Here is a 12,787-nt window from a genome sequence, read left to right as displayed (position 1 = left end):
AACATCACAGGAGAAACTTTGGTGATTGCTCTTCTCTGGGAGTCGGAGCAGAAAGTTGCAGCAGGACTCTGAGAGCTTTCAGGAGATGCTCTGATGAGAAGAAGTGCGAGTTAAAAAACCCAAACACTTCTCTACCTTCATTTCAGGATCACAGCTTACAGGTAAGCGCTTCATGCTTTTATTTTGAAAACATTTACATTTTCATTCAGTTAACTTTGGTCAGAATCATAATTTCTTCAGTTGGCATGAGGTGGTGGGTTAACCATCACTATTTAAGTCATTCGGATTTGATTATATAATTGCATTAATCAGCTTTATAGGAGAACTTACATATTTTTAAATACACTTTTTTCAACTGATACATTTCACTGAGATATTTCAATTTCAGCATTTATTTTCCTAACCTAAGCTTTGGTCAGTTTAAACTTCTGTCAAAATACTTACGAACAAAACGTAATAAGTCTAAGTAAAGAATCTTAGTCTGATTATTTTAAAATGATCTTTTAAAATGAACTGTGGTTATCAAACATATTTAAAAGATGAGAATTCGCCTTTGGACGAGGCTTCCTCCATATTTCATTTAGATTTGCTGTTTTAATACGTGTGTTAATGGCAGGATGTCCCGTCAGTGCAGGTATGGATCAGAAGGCGGTGTGTGCGGGATGTCACCGCATCATCACAGACAGGTTCCTGCTCAGAGTCACCGACGGCTTCTGGCACGAGGGCTGCGTGCGGTGCTCGGCGTGCGGGGACGCGCTCAACAACTCCTGCTTTCTGCGGGACAGCAAACTATACTGCAAGCGGGACTATGCTGAGTGAGTACAACTCATCCACTGCTGCGTGTCTGGTTCCTGATGTTCCAGCTGAAAGAATAAAACACTCAACTACACACATATCACTTCATTCCCCCTGATTGGTCAGTAGTTGGGCTGTTGAAAGTTTTTGATAATTTTTATTTAGACGTTTATAGAGTGACAAATGACAAATAACCCCAAAATTAACAAAGAACAATTTGGGATGGTGGGGGTGTTTAGAGACCTGTTCACTGGCCTGAATGCAGAGCAGAAAGTTCCCATCATTTCTGTTATGTGTCTAATCTAAGTTTTAAATTCAAACTAAGATAAAGCATGCAGGAGTAAATAAAAAAAAACAAAAAACGCTCCAGTATGTATACTACATAAGTTGTTACATATTACTTTGTTAAAGTTTGTATGATGGTGTAACGAGTCTGGATGAAAAGAGAACTTCCAGATGCCTCTTAAATGGTTTTACACTGTAATGCATTTCCCCCCACTCAAATGCCCCCCCCCCCCCCCTCAAATTCAATTTCAGCTTAAATATTTATGTTTTTTTCATTGAATTAAGTTAAAAATCATTTAAAAGAAATTATTTAAAAAGCTGAAGATGTCAGAGTAAAGCGCACTATATATTCATTTATTTACCATAATTTTTTTGTTAAATATATTTCAAATAAAATATATGTACAACATGCTAAATATTTTGAAATCACCTGCATTCCTTTTTTTATATATATATTTTTGTTGTGTAATCCATGTGTATATGTCTAGGTGTTTGCTCATTGGTTGCAAATTGAAAGTGGTGCAAATATGCTTTTTCCTTTAGAAAATACCTTAATGTTGTTGGCCTATAGTCCAGAACATAGATGAAAAGTCTAATTACACAAGTTCATTTTAAAGAGTTTTGAATAATTTTGGTTTTCATTGTTATGTTTAAAAAAAAATGTTGGCCCCTTGACAAAAAAGTGATCGTCTGATATTGAGGCAATTTTCTCAACAGAACCCTTGTCCACGTCTGACCTTGACTAAGAATGTGTGTGTGTGTGTGTGTGTGTGTGTTTCTGTGTGTGTGTCCGTGTTTGTTAGAGTAAGAGAGAGAGAGAGACTGAAAGAGAGAGTTGTGAAACAAGTATCTCTTAAACTTAATGGTAGCCTATATATTCCTGCTTGGTGTTCTTCTGTACAAATCGGTAGATTTGGTCATTCATGGCAAAATGAATGCATTAGCTAGTGTGTGTGTGGTTGTGTATCAGTCTGTGAGTGTATAAGGTGTTAGTTGACGTCCAGGGAACTTGGCACAGAGCGCTCAGAACAAGGTGACTGTAGGAGGAAGGGATGGCGAGGGACCTGGAATGTGAGACCACTATTGCATTCTGTATTAACACACACACACAAAACAACATGGTCACACCTCCACACACAAACACGGACAACACACATACACATACAGCACATGACCAGGGGTAGAGCTCAACTGACACATTGTCAAAATGTGTTAAAATTTCTAGGCCCGCTGGCGTGGCAACTGCAAGCTGGGGACAACATATGGTCTCGTAGACGAAGCTGCCCCCCCACCCCACCCTCCACCAAAATATCCCAGCATCACCCGTCGCCCGACTCCCTCACATCACCTAATCCCCCCATTCTTCTTCCCCCAAAAACATGCTCTCACCTAAACAAGAGCCAAGACCAAAACTGTACAAGCCGAATGGCGGCAGCTCCCATTATTTCTGAACAATTTAGTGATGGTGGTTGTGCCAAAGCTTCGGGGATGTAATGGGAAACGTTGCAGAACACTCACTGTTGCAACATACGCCCCACCATCGTCTTCTTTGTCACTTAAAGTAACAGTGCTGTGGTGCTAGGAGCACATGGGCCTTCTCAAGTGAAGCATTTGTCTGCAGAACAGTTCACACCTGACACTTTTTAATAGCGAACAAGCCCTTATATCAACATTTTAACAGTGTTGAAAAGGAAATTTATGAAGAATTCGTGAATTAGCAGATGATTCCAACTGTTATAGTGTGATCAGTGGAGATAATAGGACTTGGCCAGAGCAGGACTGAGAGGTAATTAGCAGAGTATACCCATATGTCAGAAGGTCTGGTGCATCCCTGCAAGAGGGACGGTGAGGATAGTGCAAACTTCTTTTTTGCGGGACAATGCGCTCCACGAGCCCTGGCGCTATGTTCCATGGCATCTGGAACGCTCCGCTCACAGCAGCCCCTGTGTCGAGCGACGGGACGATGCCCGGCCAACCGTGAGATATCTGAACTGACCAATTAGCAGGAGGCCTGGTGCCAGAGCCTTCACCTCAGAGGTCTCCCAACTCCCCGTAAGGGGCTGTGGCCCCCCTGGACGGCATAGGAGCACCTCCTCTGTCCACGATGATGGTTTTAAACTGTGACAGTGGGAATGATGGTTCCATACTGGGACAACCATTCTGTATCTTCTGAGTCCTGCTTTATTTTTACTCTTTGCTCATGTCGTGAATCAGCGTCAGTCACATCATCAGGTCGATCGAAGCCAAAGACAAAAACGTACACGATTTGCCTCACTGCAAATTCTTCAGTGTAGCTTGTATCAACAATATAAGAAGTAACAAACAGTAACAACATTATTATTCAATCTTATGATTAATGTGTACATTGCTGCTAAATAAGCATGCAGAGGGTACAAAAATAATTAAAACAAATTTAATTAAAGAAAAAAGTGTGTGCTGTAATCACAAATTGGACTTTGCTCTCTTTTCTGTATGGTTTAGTCTTTTCGACAGATAGTCTTCAATGGATCCATGTTCATTAGATATCGTATCATTGTCATTGGTACAGTACGGTGGTATTAATGGAAACAGGTTGTAAGTGCAGGGTAGTCCTGTTCATTTGACTGTAATTTTAATGCTGTGTATCGAAACTTTAAAATATAACAATATGGAAAAATGTAATTGGGAGGAACTGAGTAAATAATTTCCTAAATAACATCAGAATGTTTTTTTTAAATCTTAATTAGATTAATAATTCAATCTTCATCAATTATATACATGGTTAACACAACTCTGATTAAACCTAAGACCAACTGATACTGTTTATGTCATGAGCAGGCATCACTGGCATCTCTGAAAAAAACACGAGCTGTTCTAAATGTGGTAACTCTTTCATATCTTTTAATGCTTGGATGATTTGATTTTCCTTTTGCCATTATTAGTAAATTGATAAATCTATCCATAATTATACATTTTTTTATTATTCCTTATTTAAAGTAATGGCATTTTGATTCTGTCATGATGTAGTGATTACAGTCCGTCAGTTTTTCTCCCCTGACGTGACACTATTGTACATTTAAGTGGTTTATTAGCCTGACTCGAGCAGCCCACAGGACATTATACACTCAGCCTGTAATCTAATGACGCGTTATGCAAATTCCTGTCTGACAATGTGATGTTTAGGGCTGGTTAGATTTTCAGTAGGTTTAGATTCGGCTCTGCAGTTCACTGGACAGGTTCAGATCAGAGCTGTGACTGACGGTGCACTTGACCCGCAGATCTGTATCTGATACACAGCCTCTGTTGGGGTGTATGCGGGTTCAGCAAAGGATCCAGGTAAACCTGATCCAGAAACAGGATCTGTCTCCCTGCTTGTCCAGCAGACCAGCAGTGTAGGTTTGCCCGACTGCGAAAGGTCAGCACTGAAGTCAAGACAGGAACAATGAGGGAGGTGTGTGTGTGCGTGTGTGTGTGTGTGTGTGTGTGTGTCTGTGTGTGTGTATGTGTGTGTGTGAGGAACTACTCGTTTTTGTTACTTCTTTGGGACTTTTCCATTATAACATTGATCTTGTCTGGACCAGTACCTCTCATGGGGACCTGGTCCTATTGAAGGAAAACATCACTTGACAGGTCCTGGTTAGGGTTAGAGGTCAGATGTGAATTATTCTTAAATTCAAATTAGAGATACAGCTTTTTGTTTGGCTTTCCACAATGAATGAGTGGAAGTCAATGCAAAGTCCTTCTAATGATTGCTGCCCTGTTTGTGTATGTTTGTGTGCTCCAGGTATTACTCATTTTGTGGGGACCTGAATCTGTTTACACAGTCCCGTTATGGGGACCCATCTTCCCTATGGTAACAAAAAGCAAGTCTTTATAATGTTAATCATTTTAAAGTGAAGACATGTTTTCCGTTTAGGTTTAGGATTAGGTTTAGGTTTAGGTTTAGGTTTAGGTTTAGGTTTAGGTTTAAGTTTAGTTTTAGTTTAGGTTTAGATTTGGGTTAGGCAATTAAAAGCTATGTTTAAGGTTACATTAAGTCTCCAGGGAACCAATGTAAGTCAAAGTAATGTTCTCTGAAGTCATAAAACATGACAGTGTGTGTGTGCGTGTGTGTACTTCTGCTGAACACTTAACATGCAGCACATCTACTCTGAGTGGACTTCCCCGTGCTGTGTCAGTGTGGAGGAGTCCAGGATTCTGCTGACTTATTGTGCTGTAATGATCTTGTCACTAATTGCCATGTCTAAATCCAGCGTGACTGAGTGTTCCCGCTCTCCTGGCGGGGCCCCCGGGTCAATCACGTCAGCGGAAAACTCTGAAATATTAAACACCTTGAAGCTGCTCCATAAGTATCGGAGGAATTCTACCTTTGCATTAACAACGCTTTAGAGTAGTGGGGATAATGAGATAAACTGGACGATGCGTATAATGGAAAAGCAATTCTCCAAACATGAACAATCTCACAACATTAAGGCCCATGTGTTCTTCATCGCTGACATCCAGCATCAGCATCATATCAAGACACTAAAGCAGGTGCGGCACTTTGCTGTATCATAGAGTGTTTCCTTCCTTTGAACACACTTCATTGCATCGTCTGTTGCCGCAGGAATGCACATACCACAGACGGCATGTTGGCCATATTAAAGTGCATACCATTGAGGCCGTGGGGCAGGAGGCTCGGATGGGTCAAGCAGCCCGACTGACCCTCCTGAGCTTCTGGGAATGGGGGCTTTACCGTTTCCTTAGCAACCCCACAGCAACAGTAAGAGGTCCCAGAAATGTTGGGCTTTAGGATGTTGTTCCTCTGCGGCTCCTGACAGGGACGTCTCAACCTGGGTGTTTACTTTATGTTTAGCCTGTTTGTTCTAGTGTTGTTTTTTCTTGTAAATATTGTTCTGTAATTCCATTTAACATACCTCAGATACCCTAACCTTATTTCTTTTACTTTTTCTTAGAATTTTCACTCTGAGATGTGAGTAACAGGCCGAAACAGAAGATAGACAACAAAGAAATAACTGGTTAAAATGTCTCTAAAAGTAAATTGTTAACTGCAGGATAACTGCAGGATGTTTTTCATTATGGTTGTGTTTGATCATATCTGAAGTGGAACAAACAGTGGCCATTATCCTATGATTCCTAATGGGCCAGTCTGACTTTTTAAGCTTTAAGCACTAACCAGCTCCAAGCTCCCTATTCTTATGTGAAAGCTATAAAAAAAAAAGCTGTCACTTTCTCATGCGTCTGTGCTGACTGCTCTGGTGACCCAGTCAGGGCTGGAGACAAATGCCAAATCCAGAATGATGACGCATCATCCTGCATGACAGACGCAAAATGCCGAGGTGCCAGCCAGCGGACAATGGTCCTGCTGCTCAGGGGCTGGCTCTGTCTTTGTCCTGCCCTGGTTAAGCAGACTTAGGGATAATTCTGCAGATAATTCTTGGGCCCGGCGGCTCAGCCTCTCCCACCGGGAGACCTGGTTCCCCCCCTCTGCCTGGAGCCATGGCCTGCCGAGAGCCTTTCTCCTGCCTCCCCAGGAGCGCAGCCTCGGACATGGCAGCCGGAGCCACGGCAACAGTCTCTGGGGCTATAAGCCGACCAGTGCCGGTTGCCAGGCGCTAAGATGCACACCCGCCATGCTTAGGGTATGTGTCTGAGTGGCCTGGGCCTGAGTAGGAGGAGGAGAGGGGAGAAGTCAGACTGGCCGTTGTTTTGAGTGGCAGCTCGACTCAGCAACATTCCTCAAGTCAACCAAGCATTTTGTTTGTCTCGCGGAGCCTCTTCTTACTGAGGTGCTCCTCAAGTGTCTCAGCTTTACCACATCTAAACAAAAGCATTAGCCTCTGTTATTGACTGAACTCTCACAGTTCCTCTCTGTTTCCCCCCTTGCTTCTCCCACACCCTCCTCTTCCTCTCCAGTCTGTTTGCAGTGCGTTGTGGAGGCTGCTCCGAGGCCGTTTCTCCTAAAGAGCTGGTGATGCGTGCCGGGGCCGCTGTGTTCCACCTGCGCTGCTTCACCTGCAGCGCTTGTTCCTGCCGCCTGCAGACCGGAGACTGCTGTGTCCTCAGGGAGGGACAGCTACTGTGTGCCAGAGAGGACTACCACCAGTGTCTGGCCAGTCCCACCTCCTCTGACACAGGTACATGCTCTGTTTTCAGTACTAAGTAGACAAAGGGATAGTGCTGTTGTTATATGACTTTGGATAAATAACCCATTAACAGTTACAAAAAAATTAAATAAAATATTGAATCTAAAATGACCCAAACTGTGATTTGTGAATGTGAGTTGCTCCTGTAACTCAGCAAACAAAGAGTGACAGAACTCGTTTACTCTTGATATTTATAACTAACAGTGTTTTCCAATATCGTATTAAGAATGCAATGAGTTGTTCATTTTAGGTTATTGAAATGTATTGTGGGAAATGTAGGAAACCAAAAACTACAGCAGAGGTTGTGCGTTTCCTGAGTGCAATTAATGAATCAACCATCTCTGATTGAGAGCAGTTTTGTGTGTATCTGTGAATAAACATCTTTTCGATCATGTATGCCCACTACAGGTAAAAGTGAATATGACGAAGAAGATGAGGAGGAGGAGGAGGAGGACTCTGAGAAAGCTACCGGCAGACGAATCAGATCAGAAGACCTGGAAAGTAAACGTCCTAAAAGACCTCGCACTATTTTGACCACCCAACAAAGACGAACCTTTAAAGCCTCCTTCGAGGTCTCGTCCAAGCCCTGCAGAAAGGTAGTGTGTGTTTTTGTGCATCAGAGATTTTTCACTTTTGTTTGTGAACAAGATTGGACAACAACACCTGCGCCATGAAAGATGGTGGAAGGATCTGGTATGGGTCAGAAAAGTACCCATTAAAAGCAGGATAAGGCATTTTTCTATATTTTCACAGTTTGCCCAGGGAACAATCTGACACATTTAAGAAACAGATATTGTGAGAGTGTAACATTTGCTATAGCTTGATTGAATGAAAGGGGACTGCTGGGCTTTGGCAAACATATACATTTGACATGTTTAAATTATGAGTTGCACTCATTTTACTTGTAAGTAACAGCAGTGGATCAACTTCACAACGTGGAAAGAAAAACAATGGAATCCGTTTTTGGCTTTTCTGCAAGAACTGAAAAAACATTTCCTCTGACCATAAACAGAGAAGTTATTCAGGTGTGGCACATTTTCTTTCTCTAGTTCAAATGTTATCAGTACTATACTAGTAGTAGTAATATTATAATAGTATATATGCTACATATATGTATATATCCATTGCCAAAATTCTCATAAATCCATATATATAGAGAGATACATTTTAAAAGTTAAACAATCAAATAGTTTTCCCTTCCTTCTTGTTTGAGGTGGACTGTTGAAGTGATACAGTTTTTTTAACCTTCAAATGTCCTCCTCTTTCTTTCTTCTTTCATATTTTTCCATTCACCTTTTCTTTCTTTGCCCTTCCCCCTGAATCTTAATCCAAGGTAAGGGAGACCTTGGCAGCAGAGACTGGCCTGAGTGTCCGGGTTGTGCAGGTCTGGTTCCAGAACCAAAGAGCCAAGGTAATACACAATGTATTAATACACACACACACACACACACACACACACACACACACACACACACACACACACACACACACACTAATAAAAGGACTCTTTCTGCACTGTATTTGTATGCCAGGGTGGAAATCAGCCTGGTTATCTCTACATACAGGAAACTGATGACATCTCACTTTGAGATGGCCGTAGATTAAACCTCATATTTCCTCACAAAGTGGGCTCATGTGGGGTTTCCCCCCTCCACTGAAAGATGTCCTTTACCTTGATGTTAATACTCTGCAAGTGCGTGAACACACTCGTATGGCTGGGTGACAGAGGGTCTTTGCACCAGGAGGCTGATTTCACCTGTGTTTGCAGCCTCACTGTAATGTCTGGTGATGCATGTTTCTAGATGAAGAAATTGGCGAGGAGACAGCAGCAGCAACAGGAGCAGCAGCAGACTCAGGAACAGCACGAGCACCCGTCACACCATGCAGGTATTATACTGCAGACAACTGCTTTAATACCCATGAATAAGTCGTGATCAGTGTGTACATCAAATGTACCCCTTCATTTTGGGAGGAATCTTGTCTTGTCTTCTGAGAAACAGTCATAAGAAATAGCCGATTATAAAGGCAGGAGATGTTGATGTACCAGCTTTAAAAGGTTTCTGTAAGATGCATGTGTGCATACGCATGTCTCAAAAGCTCAGCAAATGTCCAAAACAGGTTGCATGTTGAGATATGTGTCTACTGTGTCCCACAGCGCCCCCCTGTGGTGGTTTGCCCTCTGAGCTGGAGCGCCTGGGCTCCTCTTATTCCCACAGTCAGCAGCAGCAGAAACAGCAGCAGCAGATGGGCTTCACCACACTGGAGCAGCAGGACTATGACATGGACCCCTTCAGACAGGGCCTGACCCCACCTCAGATGCCCGGGGATCACATGCACCCCTACGGTAAATAGCTCAGCGCCGCACCACCATGATGTGGAGTTAGTGAGGTGGATGCTCACAGGGTTGAGTCTGTGATTAGTGAGGAAAGAGACATCATTCTATAGCATTGATATTGGAAACATGAAACGTGAAGGTAATTCATGAAATAGTTATTTTAAAACACAAAATACACAATATTCTATTTATTATAATAAGACATTTTAACTTAACTTAACTGGTACTGCTTTTTTCATCATGCTGCAGAATAACTCATACTTTTTTCCAGGTGTAAGATAGATTCTGGTTGATATTCAGGAACAATTTGTCCCGATATATATTTCAAACATAATATTGCTCAAACTGCTCAAAACAGCAAACATTTCTAAAATTTAATGTTATCTTTTCACAAATTGGAATTGCATATATTACTGATTGCAGAAAGTTCAACTTCATAATATTTCCCAGGTGTTCAAAATAAATGTTAAGGGTAACCATACACTAGGAATGTAAACATTTAATACAATATAACCTCAGTGGCACAGTGGCTGTAAAGTGGAACATTATATAAACTTTACAAAGATTCTACATTTATTGAGTCTGAGTCAGTTATCAGTTATCACTCTTAAAAGGGAATGCCTTACAGTGCATACAAAGGCCCAACGTTTCCATCAAACTCTATCAAGCTTCACCAAATTGCACACATAGATATCAGCAGCCTTAATCTGATCGTTTATTTAAGATCCATGAATTATTCCCTGAGGAAACTGGGAAACTGTTTTTTTAAAAAGCCCCCATCGCACAATGACGAAGAAAAATCCGCTCAGTAGTTTGTGTTCAATACTGCACATTATCAGATAAACAAATGAAAACAAAACTTCAGTCCTCAAAATCACCACATCCTAAATTGCCCACGATGCACTCATGCTCTGATTGGAGACCCCACCCACCATCTGCTGCCTCCTAATTGTTCACTTCTTTTAAATCCCACATCTCCAGTTCGCTGGCATCACCGGGGGTCCAGAGAAGACTTTAAAGCTAATTTATGATCTGGTTATAAATGAGTAACTGACTGAGCAATGATATCGTCTTTTTTTTTTTTTTTAGGCTTCAAGGGCCTGTACGGTGAAATGGACAGAGAGCCTCTTTGTCATGTGGCTGACAGGGACGGCCTCTCCCTGGGCGGCTCCTCTCTTCTTACTCCTATTGACTGTCTCTACTCCATGCAGGACTCGTACTTCACCTCCTGAGAGGGAAGACTGGCCTCAGTTATCTGGTCTCGTCATCCATTTCCCCGGACAATGCACAAGGTGGCTGTGGAAGTTGGTGTAAAAATATCACCCAAGGAATGTGGCTACACTGTGATAGCATTCAAGAGTGTCAGTCTGTCACAGTTCAATCATTTCAGGACACACAACCACACACACACACACACACACACACACACAGGCGCACACACACACATGCACACGCACACGCACACGCAAACACACACTTATACACACGCACACACACACACACACACACACACACACACACACACACACACACACACACACACACACAAAGGCAGGTAAGTGCAATAAAGGAACTTCAATAAATAATTGGAACTGGTGTACAAGCAGATGGGCAAGGAATCCAAAACAGGAACAAGAATCCAAAAGAAAGGTTGCCCAATCCAAAAATAGGAACACAGAAAGACTCTTCATCATCTTCATTTAAATTGAGGTCAAAAAATATAACACCAGTGTTATTAGGCAGCTGGTGATGGTAAATAGTATCTGTTTTGATTACATATGCAAGGAAAAGGAACAGATTACAGTTCACTCGTACTGTATAATCACCCACAAGAAAATAAAAAGCATTCATAGTCAGCCATGTTTGCTGACATTTGCCTAATATGCATGAAGGTCAGAAATTTAAAATGGGAAAATATCAACTATTGGGTTTTTTTTGGAAAGCGGCAATAATACAAAGAGTTAAGGCAAATTTGATAATTACACAAGCTCAATAACCAACAGACACGGGTAGACCATTTCTAATTCAGGAGTCCAGGCAAGAAGTCACATAATGAGTAGATCATAAGAAAGTGGTACCCAGGCTGTTAGTTGGTGGCTTTACCATGTGCATGTCCTAAGAAACATACAGTAACTACTCCTTATGCTTTGCGATCCCACAACAAAGTCCCCTGCATGACGCTGTCGGACCTGTCTAACTATGTCTGGATGAACATGAGATAATAACTGCATCACTAAATGTAAATAACCGTTCGGGTGTGTATTTGTATTTATTCTCGCAGTGCGTGTGCGCTGTTCATCTTGAATGAATCGGTCAATAAATGATGTTATGATACAGATGCTTCGGTGTGAGGTGTGTGACACAGGCCATTCTGTTCATGTGGAGAGGGGGTCGGAGCTGGGTCAGTCCATCCTCAGTGCGTATCAGTCCGATCTAGGTGACGGGTCAGCGAGGCATCTTCTCCTGGCTGCTGGCTGGATCATCAGATTGTAACAGGGCTATGACAGCGGCATGGGTCAGTGGCAGGTAAGCATCACATCCACGCCGCCGTCATCAACGCTCACATTGTGCTCCTCGCGGTCAAAGGCCCTCGCTGCATTTTTCTGTCTTTTCCTTCCTTCCAGTCGAGGGGGACCACCCAGGCACTGAGCCCAGCTGGAATGCACCGAATCCTGGGGGAGAGAGGTTGAGAAAACCCAGGGCGGGGGGGGGGGATGGGGTTCTGGACAACGGAGGGGCTGAAAGCTGTGTCAGGGGAGAATGCCCAGGGTGACACAGAGATATGAAGCCCCACTGTATGGAGTGCCTCCTTGCCCCGGCTGTGAACCCTCTCCTGGACCCATCTCATATTCCCCACTATGAAATCAGACCTTGAAGAGCAGAGAGCGCAAGTCAATGGTCAGGAACAATCTAACTGTCTGTCACCGTGGTATGCTACTGCCAACCCGAGCTACAGAGGTGCAGCGGAGTATACTGTGTGTGAGTCTGCCTTTGTATCTGAGTCTGTATCTGCTCCAAGTGCCGGCTGCCATTTGCACGTGTGCATGCTCATGTATAAGGGAGGAACAACCCTCTTACATGGACTTATGTATCGTAATACATTGGCTTGTACCTTCAGAGGTGGGTGAAGGGAGTAAAGCCAGATTAAACACCAAGGAAGGAAGCCAATGTGCTCCCCTGCAGGGCCTTTTCCCTTCTCATGCACGAGTATGTGCAGCGTTGGCACAACACTGTACGTATGGCTGCC

At 42.8% G+C, this 12,787-nt stretch overlaps 1 protein-coding gene across 1 annotated transcript; it reads left to right on the top strand.

Moving 5' to 3' along the window:
- The first annotated feature begins 636 nt into the window (after positions 1–636).
- On the top strand, positions 637–10,772 carry lmx1a (LIM homeobox transcription factor 1, alpha). The gene is made up of 7 exons (XM_062396212.1): positions 637–815; positions 6,976–7,196; positions 7,614–7,801; positions 8,539–8,616; positions 9,008–9,092; positions 9,361–9,549; positions 10,630–10,772. Exons 1-7 carry the CDS (start codon positions 637–639, stop codon positions 10,770–10,772), a joined length of 1,083 nt encoding a protein of 360 aa, XP_062252196.1.
- Positions 10,773–12,787: the final 2,015 nt, after the last annotated feature.

Source organism: Platichthys flesus, chromosome 9 (genome assembly GCF_949316205.1).
Source record: "Platichthys flesus chromosome 9, fPlaFle2.1, whole genome shotgun sequence".
Lineage (NCBI taxonomy): Eukaryota > Metazoa > Chordata > Actinopteri > Pleuronectiformes > Pleuronectidae > Platichthys > Platichthys flesus.
This window is presented reverse-complemented; position numbering and strand designations above follow the sequence as displayed.

What these genes read in the sequence shown, in the direction of transcription:
- lmx1a (XM_062396212.1), top strand. Translation starts at nt 637, where the DNA reads ATGGATCAGAAGGCGGTGTGTGCGGGATGTCACCGCATCATCACAGAC. An exon ending in TGCAAGCGGGACTATGCTGA is followed by an intron (nt 816 to 6,975) that starts GTGAGTACAACT and finishes CTTCCTCTCCAG; the next exon opens with TCTGTTTGCAGTGCGTTGTG. An exon ending in TCCCACCTCCTCTGACACAG is followed by an intron (nt 7,197 to 7,613) that starts GTACATGCTCTG and finishes TGCCCACTACAG; the next exon opens with GTAAAAGTGAATATGACGAA.